At 43.9% G+C, this 25,438-nt stretch overlaps 1 protein-coding gene across 1 annotated transcript in view; it reads right to left on the reverse strand.

Annotated features, from left to right (window-relative positions):
- Positions 1–10,349: 10,349 nt before the first annotated feature.
- LOC132534698 (uncharacterized) overlaps positions 10,350–25,438 on the reverse strand; it is a 98,424-nt gene continuing 83,335 nt past the window's right edge. Inside the window, exon 5 of the mRNA XM_060179165.1 lies at positions 10,350–10,669. Within this exon, the coding sequence (XP_060035148.1) occupies positions 10,381–10,669 (289 nt within the window). The 3' untranslated portion in view covers positions 10,350–10,380. The remainder of the gene's footprint in view (positions 10,670–25,438) is intronic.

Genomic DNA, 25,438 nt, shown 5'->3' on the forward strand with positions numbered 1-25,438 from the left:
TTTTCCATTGAGTTGGACAGGAGAGAGAAACATTGATAGAAGAGGGGAGATAGAAAGGAAGAGAGGAAGACAGATACTACAGACTTGCTTCACCATTTGTGAAGCATCTCCCATGCAGGTGGGGAGCTAGGGGCTCGAACCCAGATTCTTGAGAAGGTTCTTGTGCTTAGTACTATGTGCGCTTAACTGGAGGTGCCACCACAGAGCTCCCTATTCTTTTTATTTGTTGGATAGAGACAGATATCAAGAGGGATGGGGGGGAGACAGACAGACAGAGAGATACCTGGAGGGTGAAACCTCATTAGTGCTGAAAGTATCTCTCTGTCTGTCTATCTCCCCATCCCTCTTGATAGAACCTTCTCAAGAATCTGGGGGATGCTTCACAAATGGTGAAGCAAGTCTGTAGTATCTGTCTTCCTCTCTTCCTTACTGTCTCCCCTCTTCTATCAATGTTTCTCTCTCTTGTCCAACTCAGGGGCTCAAACTTAGGTCCTTGCGTAACTCTAATATGTACACTCCATCAGGTGCATCACCACCTGTCCCCCTCAATATTTATTTATTCCCTTTTTGTTGCCCTTGTTTTCTTATTGTAATTATTATTGTTGTCATCATTGTTGGATAGGACAGAGAGAAATGGAGAGAGGAGGGGAAGACAGAGAGGGGAGAGAAAGACAGACACCTGCAGACCTGCTTTACCACTTGTAAAGTGATTCCCCTGCAGGTGGGGAGCCAGGAGCTCGAACCAGGATCCTTAAGCCAGCCCTTGCACCTGCGCTTAACCTGCTGTGCTCCCGCCCAACTCCCAATGGAGCCTGCAAGGCTAGTGTTGCAGGTGTTCCTTCCAAGGCATGTGCACTCTGGGTTGGAGAGAACTCGACTGGAGCCAACCTGGGCTGCTGCTTACTCAGCAATGTGGGAGAGGAACCAGGAACTCATGGCTGAGTGGGAACGCAATGTCTTTATTGATCAGAGACTGTGTATATATATATATATATATATATATATATATATATATATATATATCTTTAACCATAAGTGGCAAGTGGGAAAAGGAAATGGCTAGGAGAGGGGGTGGAGAAAAGGAGAGTGTGAAGGTAGAAAGCTTCCATAGCAACTATTGCAAAGGTTTTAACTGGTGGGATTAATTAAAACCCTGCTGGCAGGGCAGGTCTCAGGCAAAACACTGATTATGTAAATAGACCACAGTATCAACGATGAAGCAGAGCAGGGGGGCTGCCCAACAGGGGCCCCCTCAAATGATATTTCTTCCACTCCCTCCAATCACTCACATCCCATACTCAGACTCTCAAGTCTTCACCTAACAAAAATACCCACATGCATTCTCTGGGAAACGTAGGGAAGCCTGCTAGCTCACCACCACTAGATGTTGTCTTGAGGCCAGTCTGCAGCTGTGAGGTTACTTCCCCACAGCCCACAGGGAAGGCAAGAGAAACACAAGTGTCAGGGTGCAGCTCACCAAACCCTTTACCCCAAGTGGCACCACGGGCCCGCAGCTCTGACCTCACAGCCACAGGCTGAGGAGGCCATGACCCTGGACCAGCACATGACTCACCTGCACCCTGCACCTGCTTGGCCCTTCACTGGTGTAAGCCTGCTCCCCAGACCCCCAGCAGACAGTGAGGGAGTGACAAGATGCCCTTGTGTTGAGTGGGGCAGAGGAGTCCTCATCCTGCACTCCCAAGGGACGTGGGAAGGTGCGGGGCCCCTTGTCAAGCACCCTGTTTGCAGGAGGGGCTCCTCCTCTTCTGTCAGGTAGACGGACAGCTGTGTCCTTGAGTCACCCAGTCACGGCCTAGCAGGCTCCCCTGACTAAACAGCCTTGTTTGAATTTAAGCCATTTGCCTGTACTTAACATTTTATTTTATTTTAATTATCTTTCTTTATTGGATAGACACAGCCAGAAATCGAGAGAATGGAGGGAGACTGAGAGAGAGAAAGAGACAGCTGTAGCCCTGCTTCACCACTCACAAAACTTTCTCCCTGCAGGTGGGGACCAGAGGCTTGAACCTGGATCCTTGAGCAGTAAACCAGGTGCTCAAACGTGACTCCTTGAGCATTGTAACACGTGAACTCAATCAGGTGCACCACCCTCCGGCCCCTTAAATTGTATATGCCAAGTTCTGGGGCTCTTTATTTTTACTCAGTGTTCCTCCCTGTCATCATTAGGGCTTCACCACTCCAGAATGACTATTCTCAAACAGGAACAGGGAGACAAATACTGAGACACAGAGGGAGAGGGGGAAAACTACTCCAGCACCCAAACTTTATCCATTGTGAGGGGCAAGTTTGGGCATGGACATACCTGCCCAGGTGAGCTAACTGCTTGGTCCCTCTGAATTTTTTTAATTTTTATTTATTTATTTTCCCCTTTGTTGCCCTTATTGTTTTTTATTGTTGTTGTAGTTATTGTTGTTGTTGATGATGTCATTGTTGTTGGGTAGGACAGAGAGAAATGGAGAGAGGAGGGGAAGACAGAGAGAGGGAGAGAAAGAGAGACACCTGCAGACCTGCTTCACCGCCTGGGAAGCGACTCCCCTGCAGGTGGGGAGCCGGGGGCTCAAACCGGGATCCTTAGGCTGGTCCTTGTGCTTTGCGGCACTTGCGCTTAACCCGCTGCGCCACCACCCAACTCCCTCCATCTGAATTTTTAATGTCCTTCACGTCACTGCATCACACCAGCACACACTGTATTCTCTATGTACAAAGAAGATTCTGTGGAGACCAGAGGCAGCACACCTGGTTCAGTGCAGGTAGCACTGTGCAAGGACCCAGGTTTGAGACCCCACTCTCCACCTACAGGGGAAACACAGTGAAGCAGGTCCGCAGGTGTCTTTCTCTTCCTCTCTATCTCCCTGCCTCTCTCAATTTCTCTCTGTCATTATCTACAAAAAATTTCTTTTACAAAATTCTTGAAAAAAATCTTTAAAAACTTCTTTAAAAAAATGGCTTCCAGGATTCCAGTGGATTTGTGGGATGCATTGGATCGACCTTCTCGTGGTGCATCCCGTGAGTCCCCATTCATTGGGGAAACTGACGATCCTTCCTAGCCGACTGAATCCTCATGGATCCCAGTCACTTTCAAAGCCAGCAACAAGCAGCTCCTGACAGCTTCCAACCTGACCTGTTGACTGGCTACGGAAGAAGGGCAAACGCTAAAAGAAGAAGTGGATTTGTAGCAATAGCACTGAGCCCCAGTGATAACCGTGGAGGCAAAAAAAAAAAAAAAAAAGAATATTATGCTGATTTGTCCTTCCTTCCTTCCTCCCTTCCTCCCTTCTCTCGCTCTCTCTTCATCCCCAGCACTGCTCCTCTCTAATGGTTGAGGATGTGGTGAATGAAAAAAAAAAATCTGGAGCCTCCTGCAAGCAAGCCCTACGTGCTCACACCACCATACTCTCTCCCCAGCCCCTGAGACTTAAAGGCAGTAACAAGTGAACCTTATGAATTGCCAGATGCCACAAGTGTGGGCATTTGAGCCCTCGGAGGGTAATGCAGCTGAGTGGCATGAGTGGTGATAAGACAGTGGGGGCAGTGTAGGCGGAGACGGGCCCTGGAAAGGACGATGTGTGAGGCTGGCTGAGTGGTGTGGAGGAGCCCGTCCAGGAAAAGGCGGCCGGCAGTTTCACAGGATTCCGCGAATGTCTCCAAATTAGATTCCTTGCAAGGTGAGCAGAACGCCAAGCACCCTCATCCAGCCCAAAGGATTTAGAGTGGAAAGAGCAGTAAGACTTTGTCAGCTATATTGTTTGAGATGGGGGAAAGCAGCATTTTATTGGTATTTCGTTTAAGTGCTGTTATATACAAGTGTTTCTATTACTTCTTATCATCTGCAGTAATGCATCTTTATAAGGATAATTGAATAAAGTGCCACTACCTATATATCCCCTGCCTAGTTAATGACTCTAATACTAATTGAAAAGCTTCTGCAGTGTCATAATTCTATCAATAAACATGTGTATTTATAGTGCCACTATCAGCAGACTATCTCACTGTTTTGACCCGATGCCATTTTAGCAACAGGCAATAAAAATGGCGGAGGGATCATTTCTTGCAGAGCAGAACCTTGCTGCCGCTCCTGCACACATACTTTTCCAGGAAGAGGAAAACTGCTTTTAAAAACCTTTCCTCTTAACTGTGGAGAACGGAATTTGACTGCTCTCAGTTTATGTAAAATATCTCTGTGGGAAACAGTGCAAAACGCACTCTGTCTCTGCCTTAAAACACGGCCTGAGACACAGAGTCATGAGCAAAGCAAAAGTTTTACATATATATATATATATAAGGGTGCAAGTGTATAAGCCAGCAAGCACCCCAGAGGCAATCTGCAGAGCCTTTTTATACATGACTGGATATGGGAACAACCTGTCCTCTCCCCCTTTGGCGAGAGGGAATTGGCTCACACTCTGGCCATGTTCAGGTAAAGGGGGTGGGGGCCGATATTAGGAGGGAGCCGGGGGTCTACTATAGTGGGAAAGCAAGTTTGAGGAAGGGGATTTGGCCAGGACACTGTGGCTAGACTGGGAAAGACAGATTGAGGAAGGGGCTTTTAGACAGGACACTGTGGCTAGACTGGGAAAGACAGATAGAGGAAGGGGCTTTTAGACAGGACACTGTGGCTAGACTGGGAAAGACAGATAGAGGAAGGGGCTTTTAGAAGGGACACTGTGGCTAGACTGGGAAAGACAGAGGAAGGGGCTTTTAGACAGGACACTGTGGCTAGACTGGGAAAGACAGATAGAGGAAGGGGCTTTTAGACAGGAAGTCTGAGTTTACAATGCGGCTATAATGGGAATGGGAGATTAAGGAAGGGGTCTGGGAAGTCTAAGCTAATTTTGAAGAAAAACAAGGCATGGTCGTCATCACGGAGACATGTGACAGTCAGGGCTCTGTAGTCAGACGGGACTGCTAGACATCAGTGAAAAGGCTGCGACCAACTGGGCCATTTCTCACAATCTCAGTAACCACCTTGTAGACTGTTTCCTTGTCAGTCTTGTCTTGTCTTTTCTTTTTTTTTCTTTCTTTCTTTCCTTTCTTTCTTCTCTTTCTTTCCTTTCTTTCTTTCTTTCTTTCTTTCTCCCCTCCCGTTCTTTCTTCCTTTCATCCTTTTTGGTGGTTATTGACCTTCTGTTATACAATATGACTTTAATCGCACTTACAAGATGTTGTATTCAAACAGCAGCCATTCTAGCAATCGCCAGCCTAAAGCTCTTTCTCTTCTTCTCTCTTCCATCCTGGTTAATACGACGGCCGTAGCTAATAACCTGCTTTCAGTATTGAACCAAAGACCCAGGTAGGGGCAGAGAAAGTTCACGTTTGGTAACTTGATAGCTTTCGCCTGACATTTAAGCCCTTTCCACATTACGCAGCACACATAAGCTTTCTTGTACCACGAGGGAAGTTTCGCATAGGATTCAGAGAATTTCATTTTGAAGATGAGTGTCCTGGGAGGGAAAAGGGCACCTAGTTTCTTGAGTGTCAGGAGGGTGCTTTACACAGGTAAATAAACAGCAACCACAACATGTCGGGTGACTCCTGTTTTCAGGGAGCTGAGCCAAAAGAATGGCAAAGTAGGCAGTGAGATAATCAATATAAGAATCATTTAGTATTACTGTCTTCAAATGCAACAGCTACTTGGTTAGGATAAAATAAAACTGGACAAGAGCAAATGCCTACTTTTGTGAGAGAAAATAAGAGTCTAAACCCAGCCTGGACCCTACACTGTGTTTCTGCTGTCTGTCAACAGAAGGGAGACTTCAGTGGATATCACAAAGGGGGATGTGGGGAAGTGGGTTAGCGTTCGGGGAGCCAAAGAAATGGCCGAGGAGGATAAAACAAGGATACGTTTCATGGTTGAACAATGCAGGAAAAAAAACAGAGAGCTGAGACTGAATGTGCTTATAGAACATTGTCAAGGGGCTGGACTGGAATCCATGAGACAGTCTCCCAGTGCTGCTGAGAGAGAGGGGACGTCAAGGTCAACCGTAGGGGCCCCCGCAGAGTTTCTGAATGGCGGACACAAACAGGGTGCCCTGTGTCAGCACGACTGAAGTTTCAAGTAGCAAGTCAGGAACCTTCAGGAGGCAATTACGAGAGATGAGAAAATACTGGGGCCGGGTGGTGGCACACCTGTTTGAGCGCACAGGTCACAGTGCACAAGGAACCCAGCTTGAGCCCCTGGTCCTCACCTGCAGGGGGAAAGCTTTGCAAATAGTGAGTGAAGCAGGGCTGCAGGCTTCTCTCTCCCTCTCTGTCGTGCCCTTCTGCTCCATTTCTGCTTGTCTCTACCCAGTAATAAATAAAGAGAACAGGAAATAGTAGAGGTGTTCACATGAGCTGGCATCCTACCCATCTTCTCACACTCACACACACTCTCACACACACTCACACTCACACTCACATACACACACTCACACACACACTCACACACTCACACACTCACACTCACACACACACACTCACACACACTCTCACTCACATACACTCACACACACACTCACACACAAACACACACACTCACACTCACACACTCACACTCACACACACACACTCACACACACACTCACACACTCACACACACTCACACACACACACACTCACACTCACACTCACTCACACACTCACACTCACACACACACACTCACACACACACTCACACACACACACTCTCACACACTCACACACACACACACACACACACACACTCACACACACCCACACACTCCTTTGGATACAGCGTTGATGTGTAGTGAATAGACTACAAAATAATTACAATTATTTCATTGGTTACCTGCTGGTTTCAGCAGCAGTGTCTTCTCTGCAACGATTAGTATGAAGTTTTGTTCAATCATTCCATTGTAGGGAAGACGAGTTACTCTGGTTTACTGGTATTTTCCTACTGTTTTATGTATTTATTTATGTATTTATTTATTTATGCCTGTCTTGATATGTCTGTGCCGGGCTAGCTTTGTGGTTGGGAGACAGATGACCAGGGACTCATGGCTGAGCTGTATGCAGTATCTCTTTATTCATGCAGAACACAGCACAATCTAAGCCATCTCTAACCACAATCCTGTCCTTATATATATACTCGCCAAGTAGGGTGGAAACAGGATGTGATGTAAGAGGGTGGAGCGAAAAGAGACTGGTGCAAATCAGGTGTGACAAGGAGAGGGGGTGGAGCAAAAAGACATCATGAACCAATGAGGATTAAACCAATGCCCTGCAGGCAGGGCGGTGCTTAGTTACCAGTGGTTATGTAAATAGAATACAGTGTTAAACGGGGTTAAACCAATGAAACAGAAGGGGTCTTAGAAGCAGACCAACATGTCTGGAATTATTTGATTGGTTTTATTGCCAGATTTTTAAAAAATGGGGGGCTGGGCAGTGGTGCACCTGGTTGAGCACACATGTTGCAGTGGCAAGGACCTGGGTTTGAGCCCCCGGCCCCCACCTGCATGGGGAAAGCTTTGCAAGTGGTGAAGCAGGGCTGCAGGTGTCTTTCTGTCTCTCTCTGTCTCTAGGCCCCCCTTCCCTCTCTACTTCTGTCTATCTCTATCCAATAAATAAAGATTAAAAAATTTTAAAAAATCACGATACTCCGAGTGATGTTAATGCTACTTAGGAAAAGGTGATTTTTTTCCCCTATGAAAGAATAAGAGCATATGCAGATCTGTGACCCCACCAGTATTCCCATGATTCATGTCTGATTTCTGTCCTGTGTAGGCGATACATATTTCCCGCTCTCCCCTTTCTCTGTGAGGCTGACCTTTGTGTGTCTCTGGGAATGCGGATGGATCTGTTTCCTGGACACAGTCTCCCTGCCAGATGCTCCTGCCTGGTTTTTGCCTACAGCTTGACTTTCAAAGAGCTCCAGTGCCTGCTCACCTGCTCACTTGGTCTTCTGGGAACTGCTTTATGTGAAAACATCTCCCACCTCTTCCCCTGTGCATCTGGGCCTTAAGAATCAGCAAACTGTGTTGTAAGGAAATGAACGGAGAATATTGTGCTTGGTTTCCTGTAATGCCCTTGTGTTCAAAATTCGCTTTTTTAAAATACCATGCTTAATTCATACATGTTCTGTCTTTCCTGACTGGTGAGATGGTTGTGAATTCTGCGTAGCAAGACTCCTGCTATCAGAATTGTGAGGCTCCCTCTAAGATGGAACTCAATCCTCCTAGTCCAAGCTTGGTTGCTTTCTGATTTCTTTGAACTGCTGTTTCATTGCTTCTGTCCGTCTGTTAAAATCTTAAAATCTGACTACAAGACTCCGTGCTGAGCTTAGTCTGGTCCAGGGCACTCAGTTGAAAGCCAGCCTATTCATAATCAGCATCAGCCCAGTGGCTCAGGTGGTGAATCTTTAGCTTTAGTATTGCTGTTTCCATCAGTGGCATCTTTATCAGGAAGGCCTTACTCTTACCAGTTCAAGTGTGTGTGTGTGTGTGTGTGTGTGTGTGTGTGTGTGTGTGTGTGTGTTTAAAGTGCTGGGCAGACAGGAGCGTCTTCTTACAGCCCAGTTTTACTCCACGTTGTGAGTCTTCTCTTGGGCTGTGCTCTCAGCTTCTAGGAGCAGCAGAAAGACATTTTGTAAATGCAGAGTCAGAGCTGTCCATGCATACCAACACTTGAGTTCACATCAACACAAGCACAGCGCTGGCTTTAGTCTGGATACTGTGGCCTGTCTTGCTACTTGGTTTGTGTTTTCAGCCTCGACACTGCCATCCATCCATCATCACCTGTTTTAAATCTCACCAATTAGGATGACAATTAGGTTCGTCATTCTGAACAAAACCGATCACTCAATGTATTGCTAATTTTGACATTAAACTCTCATGCGTGGAAAGAAAGCCTAGATTAACTTGTGAAAATCTATGTGAATTTTCTGTGGATAACTCACCATCAAGGTGGCTTGAGTAATGATTTATTTATTTTTGCTTGAGTCTTGCACCTTCACAATTCACAGGTGTCATGGATGACGTTTTTTTCCCCTTGCAATTTCAAACAAAATGAGAGTGAGTGAGAGAGAGAGAGAGAGAGAGAGAGAGAGAGAGGCTACAGAATTGCTCTGCTACTCACAGAGCTTTCCTTTCACGTGGTGCTTGCTTCCCCATGTGGTGCTAGGGCTGAAACTCAGGTGAAGTGTGCATTTTACTAATTAGCTACCCAGAGCCTCGAGCATGTGTGTATCATAGAGCAATTTCTGCAGCCCAGTTTTCTATTTTGTAGTTCTTAAAGAAAAGCAGGAGAGAGGGGAGAGGGCAGAGGGAAGGAGGGGAGAGGGGAGAGGGAGGGAGGGGAGAGAGAGGGAGAGGAAGGGAGGGGAGAGAGAGGGAGAGGGAGAGAGGTGGGAGTGGGGGAAAGGAGAGACCATAGCACCAATCCATTGTCCAGGGGACTTTCTCTGGTGTCATTCAAGGCACTTCAGTGTGGTGTCTGTGCTTCAGCCGGGTGTGGGTGCATTCTCTCTGGGACCAAACTTCATTATAGACTTGAAATTAATTAAATAATTAGGTCTTAAGTACTTTCAACAGAAATAGAAAAAAGAAAAGTCACCAGTGAGTTGGCCTGGGTGTTACACCAGCTGACTGTGGTATTCGCGTTCCTACCCTCTGTGCTTGGATATTGCTAATGTCTCTGAACCAGGCCAGAGTCCCATCTGTCAACAGACATGACAAGCCCATTGTAAGGGTCTTGTAGAGCAGTTGAGGGGGCAGTGACCATGGCCGACTGTGGACCACCTGGTCTGCCCTTTCTTCCCAACCTTCATTATAGCAGTGCGTTCAGCTTTACTGTTTCTGGGGGCCATGCTTGGGGGTGGGCAGCCCTTGTCTGTAGGACACAGTGCCCCAAGCATCATCCTTTTGGTGATGGACCGCCAGCCCTTTGCTCAGGCCTCCTGGGAGCTACACCTGCTCACTGCTCTCCAGCAGCACTGCAAGTTGCCTGGGCTTCAGCTTTGAGTTCTCTAATTAAGAAATTGAATTTTCAGTATTCAGTCTGGCTGACTGCTCCATCAGTGTGGATTCTGATTTCAGTTTCCAACAAAATGAAGCGTAATGGAATCTGTTAAAATATTTGGATCACATTTTCAGTGGCTAATTTGAAAGGAGTGTGCCCGATTTGGGGGGGGGGTGTGTCTGTCTTCGAAACTCAGGAAAATACTCAAGAAATAATACAATGTCTTTTGATTAGGTGTTGCATTTGTGATTTATTTTCATCTCCTGGTAGACGAGTGTATTCATACAGAACTCACCGTGCTTCTCCGCAAGAGCAGACAGGAAAGAGGTGAAGAGAGATGAGTCACACAGACACATTGGAGCATGTTTGCTAATCAAATGTTTATTACAGTGAATTTAATTCCTGTCACTTTAAAAGATAATACACCTTTGAGACAGTAGGCTTATGATTTGTGTTGGGAGGAGAAATCCAGGCAGGAGTCACAGGCAGAGCCAGCAAGCGAAGGTAGGCCTTGGTGTTCTCTCTGCCCCACTGTCTCCTGAAGTAGCAGCAGCTCTCTTCAGATGCCTGGGAATCCCCAGAAACACGTGCTGGAGCTCTAGGAAGTGAAGCAGGAGGCAGAGTGAGGGCAGGGCTAGTAGCCTTCAGGCTTTCACAAGTCAGCCGAGAGAGATGAAATTTAGCACTCAGGAAACTGGAAAAAAGCACAGAATAAAGAAAATGAATCAAACAAAAACTCACCCAACTGGATGGGGATCAAGAGCATAATGGTTATGCAAACAGGCTCTAATGCCTGAGGCTCCAGAGTTCCAGGTTCAATCCCAGGACCACCATAAACCAGAATTGAGCAGTGCTCTGATGAAAACAAACAAGCAAAATCACCCAGACTCTGATTCCACACCAGCTGAAGTCAAACCCAGAAGTCTTAGGCTTGGAGAGAGACAGGTAGGACTGAGGGAGAATTGACAAGAAGAAGAGCAGGATATCAAAGCCTCAGCCACCCCTTCTCACTGGGAGAACATCCCAAACAGGTGTGTTCTAGGCCAGGAAAAAGGAGGGAAGTGAGGAAGACAGGAGAGCCTCGGTGGGTCATTAGACTTAGCAGCCTCAGCTGGGACTAGATGAGGCCGTTAGTGCTGGCAGTAAGCAAAGTCCAGGGACTCCAGTTACTACTGCAAAGGAGGAGGCAGGTTAAGACCACAGAGACTGCAGGGACCTGTGCTGGGCCAGGCCGGGCTGGGCAGGGCTCTAGTTGCAGTCAGCCATCATCGAATCTTCTGGGTGTTCTTTATTGATTTTCTGTTTGATTTGATAGGACAGAGATAACCTGAAAGGGCAGAGGGAAGTGAGGAGGGAGAGAGAAAGAGACACTGGCAGACCTGCTTCACTGCTGGTGAAACATCCCTTCTGCAGGTGGGGGCCTTGGGCTAGAACCCTGGTCCTTGCTCATAGTCACATGTGTGCTCACTGGGTGAGCATTTTTGGAGCTCTAGCACCTCATGGGTGTGCAACTTCACCATTCTAGGCTGATTTATTTCAGAGAAAGGGAGAGAGAGAGGAGGGAGGAGAGAGAGAAGGGAGTAAAGGAGAGAGAGAGAGAGAGAGAAGGGAGGAAAGGAGAGGGAGAGAGAGAGAAGGGAGGAAAGGAGAGAGAGAAGGGAGGAAAGGAGAGAGAAAGAAAGAAGGGAGGAAAGGAGAGAGAGAGAAGGGAGGAAAGTGTTAGGTGCAGTAGTTTTAAAGTTTTGAGTATAGTTGCTTTTCTGCTTATAGTGTGAGATGGAAAATTCCTGTACCCCCTACACAGGGCGAAAGTCACCACCCCTATGCAGGGGCAAGTCGCCAGTTTTATCTTAGAGGAAATAGCTAGCCTAGCCACAAACCCAAGTCAGCTCAAGGCTGATGAAACTCAACCACCTGAGGCCAGATGGTCTTAGTCAATAACTAAAAGTGTGGTAACCCTATTTTACATAGAGGCTTGAAATTAGACAAATTCTATAGGTTTCTTAGTGTGTTGCAATGTTTGAAATGATTAGATCCCACATTTTCTATAAAGTATCATTGAATAAGTTGTAGACCCCCCCCCCCCCCCGGCACTTAGAGTGTGCTCTGAAATCCTATAAATTGTGTGGTTTGAGCTCTGTTCGGGGTCGAGCTGGTGGACTGCTGTCAGTCACCTCTCGGTCCGGATTCGAATTTGTGAATAAACATCTTTTGCTTCCTTGCAGTGGATGGTGGTTTGGTTTTGCTCGCTAACAGAAAGGAGACACACAGAGAGAGAACTGAGGAAAGGAGACACAGAGAGAGAGACGTGAGGAAAGGAGAGAGAGGGAAAGGGAGAGGGAGAGGTAGAGGGAGAGAAAAGAAAACAGCACCAAACCTTCTACTAGTGTTCTCATGTGGTCTAGCTGGGACTCCAATTTGGGCTGTATGACTGGCCTTTCCAGGTGAGTGTCATCTGCCCCTAAACATTCTGAAAAGAATAAAGATTTATTCTGGAATCTACCTATCCTGAAATGATGCTCTGAAAATCTGCCTATTTCCTAGTGCCCAAAGATAGAGATTGATTTCAATTCATCTCCAGTACTCAGTTCTCAAAACAAAACAGAAAGACCAGCCTCAGAACTATCACTGTCAACTCGATCTTTTAAACTGTTTTCAAAGAAAATACAATCTTTTATTTTTACTTTTACTATAAGCCCACCCCCATCCACCCCTTCAGCCCATCCCAACACCCAAACTCATCAGAAATGAAAGAGGAACACACTGGCACCCTTGAATGGCTAGGCATGTGCCAAGCACACCCACATGCACCACTGGGAGACATAGTTTCAGAAAAGCATGTTTTCTATTAACATTAAAGATAAGCAAACCTATATTTTAGACTTGGGAGAAATAGACTTGGGAGAAATAAAATCAAAATATCTCCCTTGCCTGGGGCATCTGAAATAGTAGTCAAGTATATTGTAAAAGCAGTATGGTTGAAAGTTTTGAAATGTCTAATTTTATTAACAGTGTACCAAGAGTCAATTGCACAACTTCTGAACATTCTGGCATCTCTGACTCTAAAGTAGGAATAATAAAATGGGAGTCTGCCTTCCAGAGTGTCGTGTCAAAAGTTCAGTGACAGCTGAAGTAAATCCAATGAATCACAGGAGTAGCAATTAGTAGCTCACTGTGCCGCTACCAGGAGCCACTGTGTCTACCTTTCACTCCAATCTAAACAGAAAATGGGGCCCAAGGGTACATTTTCCTAGGGTGGCTTCTGTCAAGGAAGCAGTGACAGTTCCTTCTTCACAATGATCAGCAGCAATATCTGAATTGTCTTAAATGATTGGGAACTGGTCAGTGGATGCCCAGGGAAATAACTTCAGTTTATGGAAATAAGTTGGGTTTATGACTTAAGTCAGATGCAAATAAGAAGTGACCAAGTCATCAGTCATGCAAATGAAGGTAAATTCAGCTTTGCTTTTGTGATTAACTATTGGATTTTTTTTTTCTCTGCTCAAGGAATTTTCAATTTTCGCTTGCTATTTTTTTAACAGTTGGAAGGACAAAATATTAATTATACTCAAAATCCTTTCTCAATACTAATATGTGAACTGTTCTATCTGTTATACCACAAAAATATGAATATGTCTTTGTAAATCCCATGTCAGGGAATATATTAAACACAATAAAATTTTAGTATCATCTTAAGCATGATTTTTAGTCTTATTAATGACTCTAAAAATATTTTTAATGAGTGCCCATATAAAAATGACTGATTGGTGGTGATTAATTGCTTTTGTTGAATGTTTTGATGTCTTAATGAAGATCTAGAAAGTGACAGACATGGGAACTAGAGAGGGGGCTGGGCGGTGGTGCACCAGTCAAGTGCACATAGTAAAAAGCACAAGGACCTGAGCAAGGACCCCAGTTTGAGCCCCCAGTTCCCCACCTGCAGAGGGGAACACTTCACTAGTGGTGATGCAGGTCTGCAGGTGTCTATCTTTCTGTCCCTCTCTAACTCCTCCTCCCCTCTCAATTTCTCTCTGTCCTGTCCACTAAAATGGGAAAAAAAAATGACTGCCAGAAGTCATAGGTTCACAGTGAAGGCACAGGGCACCAGCAATAACCTCGGAGGGGGAACAAAAAAAGGAAATATAGAAAATTAAAAAAAATCTATGTTTTAGAATCATACTGATAACATGCAATCTCCATGACTAGCTTAGAGTTTAGCACATTAGAATGCACATACCTAGAGACCAATCAAGATCAAGTGTTTACGTTAGATTGTGCAAGTTTCTGCTACTTCTGTTTCCCACCTGCTTGAAACACCTTTGCCTGAAGACACTCTTCCCTATCCTCTTTTGCCTGCAGAATTCACTGAGCGTGTTTCTGTGGAATTCAACTGCAGCCAGAGAGACAGGTAAATTGTGTGAGGTAAACAGCTGTCGGAGAGCTATGAATCATCTTTAAGGCACATTAGCTAAACTCATTTTTTAAAGGAAAATTGTTTTGCATCTTGAAAGGAATAATCACAAGAACCCTGTGCTCACTCTAATGTGCTGTCAAGCTCCATCTCCTTGGGGAACAAATATGATGAACTCTCTGCATTTCTTTATTTTCTTAATGATGGCCCTTGCTGGGATATGGAGAGGAGAACTGAGATGCCCTTTCTCCCAGAAAGGTAGAATTAACATCACTTCTACTCTGGGGTGGAATTCAGACTTGGTGACTTAAAACTGCGTGGCTGGCCTTATGTTTGTTTTTATTTTGCTTTGTTTTTAAAGTGAAATCATGCAGAAAATTCAGGCTTTTTAAGATAATTCACTGTACAGTATTTCAAAAATCAGTATAATGTTGTCTGCTAACATTGACCATGGACTGGGCTTCCTGTTTGTGTATTTCTTTCTCTTTTTCTATTTTTTTTTTTTATTTTTTAGCTCAGGGTAAATGAGATAAACGTGATACACTCAGATGAATTTTTCAAAGTGGAAGTATTTTTTTCCAACATACTGTATTATGCTTTCATGTATTGTTATTTACTACCACTGAGGCACTGAACTACAAGACTTAGTGGATTCATGGCTGTAATTTTGTCTAACCCCCCAGGAATCAGCAAAGCTCACCTCCCTCCACCACCCCAGAGCAAGGTGTGTGCCCCCCATCCTGCCTGCTCTGCCTCCCTTTGCCTGCCTTCAGATCTACAGAGGCAGAGCAAGAGTATTTCTTTTTTTTTACTATTTAAAATCTATTTATTCATTTATTTTCCCTTTTGTTGCCCTTGTTGTTTAATATTGTTGTGGTTATTATTGTTGTTATTGACGTTGTTATTGTTGGATAGGACAGAGAGAAATGGAAAGAGGAGAGGAAGATAGGGGGAGAGAAAGATAAACACCTACAGACCTGCTTCATCTCCTGTGAAGAGACTCCCCTGCAGGTGGGGAGTCGGGGGCTCGAACCGAGATCCTTAAGTCGGTCCTTGTACTTTGTACCACGTGCGCTTAACCTGCTGCACCACCATCTGACTCCCAAGAGTGTGTATTTCTTCCTCTGTTTCTGGCTTTGCTTCCTAAACCCCACATCTGAGTGAGATCACCCAAACTCTGCTCTTAGTTTATTTATCACTTCCTTTGTGTTTGAGCAACAGGCAAAATATCTTTTCTTATAGCTGAGTACAATGTAATCCACAACTTCCTCACTCACTATTTTATCCATTTATCTATTTATTTTGATTAGTAATTTAATATTGATTTACAAAATTACAAGATAACAGGGGTAAAACTCCTCACCATTCCCACCACCAGAGCACTGAGTCCCCCATCCCTCTACTGGAAGCCACAGCAGGTCTCGCAAGGCTGCAGATACGTGTTGACTATTATTTCTTTTTTTTTTAAATTTTTTATTTAAGAAAGGATTAGTGAACAAAAGCATAAGGTAGGAGGGGTACAACTCCACACAATTCCCACCAACCAATCCCCATAACCCACCCCCTCCCATGGTAGCTTTCCCATTCTCTATCCCTCTGGGAGCATGGACCCAGGGTCATTGAGGGTTGCAGAAGGTAGAAGGTCTGGCTTCTGTAATTGCTTCCCCGCTGAACATGGGCGTTGACTGGTCGGTCCATACCCCCAGTCTGCCTCTCTCTTTCCCTAGTAGGGTGTGTCTCTGGGGAAGCTGAGCTCCAGGACACATTGGTGGGGTCTTCAATCCAGGGAAGCCTAGCCAGCATCCTGGTGGCATCTGGAACCTGGTGATTGAAAAGAGAGTTAACATATGAAGCCAAACAATTTGTTGAGCAATCATGGATCCCAAGCTTGGAATAGTGGAGAGGAAGTGTTAGGGAGGTACTCACTGCAAACTCTAGTGTAATCCTGCTTTCAGGTATATATTTTGCAGTAGTTTATGGATACGTGTGCACATAAGCTCTCTCTCACAGAAACTGGTGTATATCTAGGTTATGGGACTTTGTTAGAAAGTGAACTACCTGAGATGAAATTAGAGTGTACTATTAAAGGAAAGGTCTCACCCGAGTGATGAAGTTGAAGGGTTGTCATTCCACACGTGAAGTCTCTGGATACAGTCTGAGGTGAAGCATGTTGAGATGGCAATCGTTGCTTTGGTTAGGTTGTGATCGGCGGATGCAATATTATTTGGTTTGGATTGGGAGATGCATACAGGAAAGTGGGCCCTATCCAAGGGTTCCAGGACTGGGGGAAGTAGAGGCTCTATAGTGAAGATGTGAGGTTCCTGCTGTCTTAGGGTTCAAAAAGACAATCAGTAGTTAATATTATCATCACATTATTTGTTAATTGGGTTAACTTTGAAAAGTCCCTTTGTTATGGTTTGCTGTACAGTACCCAGTATCTTGTATATAGCTGTGCTATTGGAAGCTTCTAATCTACTTGGTCTAGGCTTTTGAGAGAGTCCACATATCAAATACATAGCCTATATATTAAAAAGATTCAGTTTGTCTTTTGAGACACTTTGAGACATACAATTGATTTCCCCCCTCTCATATTAATTAACTACTGATTTATATGTCTACATTTTGCTAGGAGTGTACATAAACACCATTCCCACCACCAAAGGACTGTGACCCATCCCTCCCGCCCACTCCCACCCCCCACTGGCCCAGGAAGCTGCATGTCTACCCCTCATCACAGGGTTTTTACTTTGGTGCCCTACTTACAATTTGATCAGGTCCTGCTTTTAGTTTCCCTTTCAGATCTTCTAAGTCAGCTTCTGTTCATGAGTGGGATCATCCCATACTCAGCTTTATCTTTCTGACTTAGTTCACTTAACATAATTCCTTCTAGCTCTGTCCAAGATGGGTCAGAGAAGGTGGGTTCATTGTTCTTGATAGCTGCATAGTATTCCATTGTGTATATATAGCACAGCTTTCTCAGCCACTCATCTGGTGTTGGGCACCTGGGTTGCTTCCAGGTTTTAGCTATTATGAATTGTGCTGCTATGAACATAGGAGTACACACCTCTTTTTGGTTGGGTGTTATGGAGTCCTTGGGGTATAACCCCAGGAGAGGAATTATTTCTACAATCATCTGTCTGTATTTGTATAGATTTGCACCCCCCTTTTAAAAGATCTCATCTTCTCTTCAAGTCACACCTACACCTATTACCATGTCCCTCCCTTTTCCCTCTTCTCTCTCTCAGATCCGTGCAAAGATTGGAGTTCAGAGTTCCCTGGTCATCTTCCCCTAAGAGTCACCCCCCCCAGCCCCCTGGAGGGAAGGACCAGAATTCTTTGGGGAGAAACTCTTAGGAGATGGTGGCGGTTCTGGCTTCTGTCATTGCTTCTCTGCTGGACATGGGTTGGCAGGTGGATCCACACCCCCAGCCTGTCTCTGTCTGTCTCTCCCTAGTGGGGCAGGGCTCTGGGGAGGTGGGACTCCAGGACACATGGGTGAGGGCGTCTGCCCAGAGAAGTCAGCATGGTGTCATGGTAGCATCTGAAAGATGGCAAGATATAAAGCAGGACAAAATGATTAATGAACAGGAAACAAAAAGTAGGAGTAGAGCACATGAATGGACTTCCTAGCCTCTTTCCACCCTAACATCCCTGTTCTTACCTGCTTTATTCATTTTAAGTTCAATCTACTTAACGTAAAGTGGCTGGAGAAATTCTAACCAGATGCCTGCAACACACTCTGAGTGCTATTATCACAGGCTGCACCCCACCTAGAACCTGAAGATCCCTGAGGCAGGTTTTTACAGGAGATATGTGGGCTTATTGACTACTGGTATTTCACTATATCCCAAACTTGATTTGAATTCAAAACAAAAATTTGATAGTGAGGTATTTCTGGAGGGGGGGGATCTGAATTTTCACAAAATACACTTTGCAGAATACTGTTGTTTAGAGACTTGAGAGTTAGCCATTTGAAGAGCTGTGAAAGGAGGTTAATTGATCATTCATTTGTGAACATGCAGTGTGAAATCACACCAACACATTTATTTTAATTTCAGAAGGAGAATATCAGAAGCGATGTGCTTTGATGACTTAGAAGTTCCTGGTGATCTTCTGATTGTCTCTTTCCAGCCTCTGTGACTTTGTCTGTATCATCTGCTCTCTAACTGCCTTTGTCTTTTCTTGGCCCTTGTATAAATAAGCGGCCCATGATCGGCAAAAGCACATACTTGAATAGTGTGTTAGTGTGTTAGTTTGTCCTAGGCTTGACCCAGGTTCCAGCCTAGCACCCTGAAGGAAGGTTCTATGCTGTGGTCTCTTTTATTCTTTTAAAAGACAAGAAAAAATAAATAAGAAATATCACAGTAGGTTATTTATTTCTTATTTATTTATTTGCCTCCAGGGTTATTGCTGGGGCTTGGTGCCTACACTACAAATCTACTGTTCCTGGAAGCCATTTTTTCCCATTTTGTTGCTCTTGTCATTACTGTTATTGTTGTTGGATAGGACAAATAGAAATCAGAGGAGGGAAGACAGAGGAGGAAAGAAAGACAGATATCTGCAGCCCTGCTTCACCACTTGTAAAGCGACTCTCCTGCAGGTGGGGAGCCAGAGGCTCGAACCGGGATCCTTACTCTGGTCCTTGGGCTCTGTCTTGTGCGCTTAACTCCCTGCATTACCTGCCGACCCGACCCCCACCTTATTGATTTCTTTAGCCTCCATTTGCTGGGGCTCAGTGCCAGTACTAGAAATCCACTCGAGCCAGAGTGATGCTCTGGTTCTCTCTCTAGTCTCAATGAACACATTTTAAAATGCTCCTAAAACTCTCTCTCTCTGTGTGTGTGTGTGTGTGTGTGTGTGTGTGTGTGTGTGTGTGATCTCTGGTAGCTTTCCACATATAAATTTGAATAGAATAGTCTGTCAACCATATGCATTTCCACAAAGAATTATTTGCATGTCAGGTACCTAAAATTAACAACAAAAACAGTTCTACAAAACACTAGAAAGGCCTGCAGCTCTGCCTAATGGACAAATTGTTAAACTGGCAACAATTCATATCAACACACAAGATTTTTTCCAATATGCAGAGTGAATTAAACTTATACCATGAAATACTTTGCCCATCTATAATTTATACATTTCAAAATGTTGTGGCCATAGGGGGAAGTAATTGACTTAGTCTGGTAGTGTAAACTTGGGATCTATCTTTGTATTTTTATACATTTTCTTGGCCAGTCTGTAATGTTACCATAATGTCACAAGTGGAATGGCACCTTCTTCATTAATGCCATGTGGGGAAGCACTATTATTAGGCTCTGCCGAATATGACATCTTACTCCACACTGCCATAGAACACTTCAGACCTGATGCATCAGCAGAAAAAGATTTTAGAAAATGAACCTGCAAGATTCAACTAACCGACATAAAATGAAGCGGGAACCAAATCCCAGAGCTTTTGGAAATGATTTTAATTTACATTTTAATTTTTCTTTACATCAAGTGACTTCCTTCAAAGACAGAGACTCTGCACACCCTCTAATCTCTGGAATCAAATATTCCAGACACCAGCTCATGGAAGAATATTTCTCTCAAATGTCTTAACATCAAGATTGTGTTGATGAAATCAATGTCAACATCCATATATGTGGATGTAAAATTTGAAACTAACTTTCATACAAGAGAAACCAGAGAATTAGAATATAGCACTCTGTCTTGAGAATTTAAGTTCGTAGATGGGTGTGTGTGAGAGAGAGAGAGGTCAAAATCAGTAAGAGAAAAAAATCTGAAAAACATTGATAGTAAGTTAGCATTATTAACCTAAACATAGAACTCAACATTGAATCTTCAGGGTTCAATCCTTATGTGAAAGCCAAGCAGTATTCTTATCGTTTCCCTTTCTCTGTCCTCTTTAATTATATCACATGATAAAATAAATAAATGAACTTTTTTTTTTTCCTAAGGGATATCTTAAAAACGAAGCAATAGCAACTTAAAAGAATAGTTTTTCCTGAAATGATCTTTTCTTTACCAGAGTACTACTCAGTTCTGGCTGATGGTGGTATGGGAGATGGAACTCAGGCCTGAGAGTCTCTTTGAATAACCATTATGCTATCTACCCCCACCCGTTACTTGTTCTTTTTAAAACTACATAGTCAGTTGTAGCTTTTCATTCAGTCAACCTGTGATGATAAATGTAAACTCTTCTTGAACATAGAAAGTGGTAAATTCATGGGACTGAGTGGTTCCACATCCAATGGAGTGCACATGTTATAAAACAGAACAGTCAGAGCTGAGAGACGGGGCTTATGTTCCTTTTAATTCTTCTAAGCAAAACTATACCCTAAATGTTTAGCAACAGAGAGAGGGAGAGAATCCACCAAACTGAAGCTTCTTCTAGCATGCTGGGGGCAGGCTCAAACCTGGGTGGTGTGCAGGACAACATTTCCACTCTTGGTACAGGTAATGAAATGTTTCTGTGTTAATATCTCCCTTATGGGTCATTCTCGTCATATGAGGTTTTTGTACTGAAGTGATTTAATGTTTGGTTTTAATTGGGGAGAATGTTAAAAGATCAGATTAAGAACATTAAAACTAAATTGGCATCTCTTACATTTTCCATAGGTTCTATTTATATGGACAGATATTTGTTGAAATACTAGGGCTGTTGGAATCTTGAGAAAGTTAATTTTTTCATGAAAATATTTATAGTCTATATAATTAATTCTCCCTCTTTAATGTTAGATCTTAGAGTTTTTTTTCCTCCAGGGTTATTGCTGGGCTCGGTGCCCGCACCATGAATCCACCGCTCCTAGAGGCCTTTTTCCCCCCCTTTTTGTTGCCCTTTTTGTTGTAGCCTTGTTGTGGTTATTATTATTGCCATTGTTGATGTTGTTCATTGTTGGATAGGACAGAGAGAAATGGAGAGAGGAGGGGAAGACAGAGAGGGGGGAGAGAAAGACAGATACCTGCAGACCTGCTTCACCGCCTGTGAAGCTACTCCCCTGCAGGTGGGGAGCCGGGGGCTCGAACCAGGATCCTTATGCCAGTCCCTGCGCTTTGTGCCACATGCGCTTAACCCACTGCGCCACTGCCTGACCCCCAGATCTTAGAGATTTTAAAGATAACTAAATCCTGAACTTTACGGTAAGTGCTATAAGAATTTTAATACCATTTAATTCGCCTTAAGATTTCTTAGGTTAAAGAAATTTAGGATAGCAGCATATTTTGTAATAGCTAAAACCTGGAAGCAAACCAGGTGACCAAGAAGAGATGAGTGGCTGAGAAAGCTGTGCTATATCTCCACAATGGAATACTATGCAGCTATTAAGAACAATGAACCTACCTTCTCTTGTCCATCTTGGAGTTAAGTGATATAAATCAGAAAGACACAGGTGAGTATGGGATGATCCCACTCATAAACAGAAGTTGAGAAAGCAAGGGAAACTCAAAACAGAATCGGACTTAGTTTGGAGTATGGAAACAAAGTAAAAATCTCTGGGTAGAGGGTGAAGGTAGATATTCAGCTTCACTGGGTTGGGGAACAGACCTCTGGTGGTGGGAATGGTGTTAATAACACTCCCATTAACTTACAGTCTCACAACTACTTAATATGAGAGGGAGAAAGTGATGGAATATCTCAAACCTCTTGATGCAGAGGCCATAGGCTGAGTATATGGTCCTTCAATTTAAACACTTAAGACTTCAGATTGGTAATCAGATTGAAGTTTAACAGTGGAATCAAATTGCTGATACATTTCTAATAATGACTTGTTCTTTGAAATATTAAATTAAATCTCCTAAAAGCTTAGACCAGGGAGAACAGAAGTAACTGGTGTTACTTTGTAAGATACAGCTATGTATAAATAGCATAAAAGGGCATACATTATGGTGAGGTCTTAGATGATACAGAAAACCCTAACAAGGAAGTTAACTCAATTGCCAAATGATTTGGTTATAGCTATAGCTATTGCCTTCTTTTTAATATTTATTTATACATTTTTTTCTTTTTGTGGCCCTTGTTTTTTTATTGTTATAGTTACTATCATTGTTATTGATGTTGTTGGATAGAACAGAGAGATGGAGAGAGGAGGGAAGACAAAGAGAGAAAGACAGACACCTGCAGACCTGCTTCACCGCTTGTGAAGAGACTCCCCTGTAGGTGGGGAGCCGGGGGCTCAAACCAGGATCCTTATGCTGGTCCTTGTGCTTCGCACCATGTGCACATAACCCACTGCTCTACCGCCTGACTCCCCACTATCGCCTTCTTAAACCCTAAACAGCAGGAACCTCCCGCTTCCTCTATAGAGCCCAAATTTCCCCCAGTCCTGGAACCTCTAGGGTGGGGCTTCCTTTCCTGCAGGCTTCTCTCAAGTCATATCAACTGACACTGCACCTGATGATTCCAACCTAATCAATGCAATGAGTACCACCTCTGCATGCTTCACTTCTGACCGCGTCCGGAGACGTCAGGTATGGCATGTTAATGCTTCAGCTTCATTACTCTGGTGAGGCCTTTCCTAGCTCATAGGACTAAATTCCATTTCAGGTGTGTATTTCTTTTTTTTTTAAATATTTTATTTTATTTATTTATTCCCTTTTGTTGCCCTTGTTGTTTTATTGTTGTAGTTATTATTGTTGTTGTCGTTGTTGGATAGGACAGAGAGAAATGGAGAGAGGAGGGGAAGACAGAGAGGAGGAGAGAAAGACAGACACCTGCAGATCTGCTTCACCACCTGTGAAGCAACTCCCCTGCAGGTGGGGAGCCAGGGTTCGAACCGGGATCCTTATGTCATGTCGGTCCTTGTGCTTTGCGTCACCTGCGCTTAACCCGCTGCGCTACAGCCCGACTCCCAGGTGTGTATTTCTTAACAAAAGTTCAAAACCTAGATATAGACCAGGGCCCATGAGATAGGGCATATGCACACGTGTCCATAAGTTAGGGGAAAATATAGACCTTAAAGCAGAAGTGCACAGTGATTTGCAGTGAGCCAATAAATGAAGCAAGAAAGTAGAAAGACCTAAAAAGACACCTTAAAGTACCTAATGAAACAGTTTCTACTCAGAACTAGACACCCTCCTTATCTCCTACCTATTACATGTCCCTCAATCACTCCAAAGCTGACCTTGTCAGACAAAGTAAGAACTACAAAAGCTGAATAAGGGCAAGAGACTTTAATGATGACTCTTAAGTCACTACCAGGCCACCCCATCATGTGGGGCCCTAGTTGGGGAGTCCTGGGATCCCCACACAGACATGATGGGCCTAGACCTCTAACCAATCCCTCTCTCCACTGCCACGGGTCATCTCCATCAAGAACAGCATAATGGATCCCTCTGTGGGCCCCCACAGGACCTTGCCCTCAATGTGGATCAACGATGGTAAGGAACGGTCTATTTTCTGAAAGGAGGTTGGACAACATACTCTACCTACCTCCCAAGGAGGATGGATCCTGAAATGAGTGCAGACTAGAATGTTCTAGTGACCATGGAGTGACCATGGAGCTGTGACCATGGAGTGCGAGCTCAGACCTACAGGGATGCAGAGGTTACACAGGCTCCTGTGCTAAATATGGGCCCCAGATCAAATCAGTGGGGTTTACTTGTAACAATATTTATATACTTTCCCATATTGGGGAGCTACTCTCTTCCCTGATCCAGATTTCTAGTCCTTTTCCCAACTATGACACCATCTCTCCAGACAATAAATTGGGCCCATCTGCATATTAGATGTCAGGCTCAGGTAAAAACTAGTATAGTTGGAATATAACTAAAATAGAACTACTAGCTTTTTCCAAAATGGAGACCCCAAATCTTCATCTGCAATGTTCTTGCCTTTAGGTTCATGGATAGTTAACAATTTGTCCTGCATTTGTCTTAACTCTTTTTCAGCCACCAGGTTCCAGATGCTACTATGATGCCAACCTGACTTTCCTGGGCAGACGACTCCACCATGTGTTTTAGAGCCTAGCCTCCCCAGAGCCCTGCCCCACTAGCGAGAGACAGACTGGGAGTATGGATCCACCTGTCAATGCCCATTTTCAGAAAGGAGGTCTCGAAACTTTACATCAGGCTCAACCTGACGCTGTTGACTGGCTACGGAAGAAGGGCAAATGCTAGAAGAAGAAGAAGCAGAGAAGCAATTACAGAAGCCAGACCTTCCACCTTCTGCACCCCCATAATGATCCTTGGTTCATACTCCCAGAGGGATAAATAATAGAGAAGCTTCAAAGGAGGGGATTGGATATGGAGTTCTGGGTTTGGGCATTGTGTGGAAATGTACCCCTCTTAGCCTATAGTCTTGCCAATATTTCCATTTCATAAATAATTTTTTTAAAAAGCAACTTAAGGACATTTTTGATTATTTTATGCTTAGGGACACCTACTTCTCCTTGGGGTATTACAATATTCTATACTATGGCTGCCTTCCCTTTAATATTCATTATGCAAGCCATAAAGGGTTTATATACATATAGTTTGACCTACATAATAAGCATGTAAATTCTGATCAGTTCTCATTTCATAATTGGAAAAATGAAGGCTCTAAGAGATAACATACATCTAACTCTGAATTATATTCTTAGTTAAATAAATCAGGTGTCAAATGCTTGATTTGTCTATTACATTAATTTTGTGAAGTTCTCCTGCCAAGAAGCACTATGTTGCTCTCTCTCACTAAGGAAGGAAGGTCCACTCTGCCCTGAGTCCTATCTGGATGTGACACCCAATTGATGATGGATTCCAATATAGAACTTAGAGTTCAAACGAGACTCAGTTATTACATCTGACTTACAAACAGCCATGCTAAGTAGTTACCATCCATTCTGCAAATATAAATATTGCTAAAGGGGTGTTTGAATTAAAACCCACTGTACAAACAAAAAACTAAAAAAGCAGTGACATTTGCAGTAGGAATTCAAGGTAGAGGATGTTTTAAGTAAGCACTTGATCAATCAATCTTCAAACACCAGGAAGGACTGAACACTGACTGAACTCCTAAGTTCAGAAGTCAAACTTTACCTCTGGAGTGAGGTGTCTGAGGCCATAGAGGCTAGG

This window comes from Erinaceus europaeus, chromosome 19, assembly GCF_950295315.1.
Source record: "Erinaceus europaeus chromosome 19, mEriEur2.1, whole genome shotgun sequence".
In the NCBI taxonomy this organism is placed as follows: Eukaryota; Metazoa; Chordata; class Mammalia; order Eulipotyphla; family Erinaceidae; genus Erinaceus; species Erinaceus europaeus.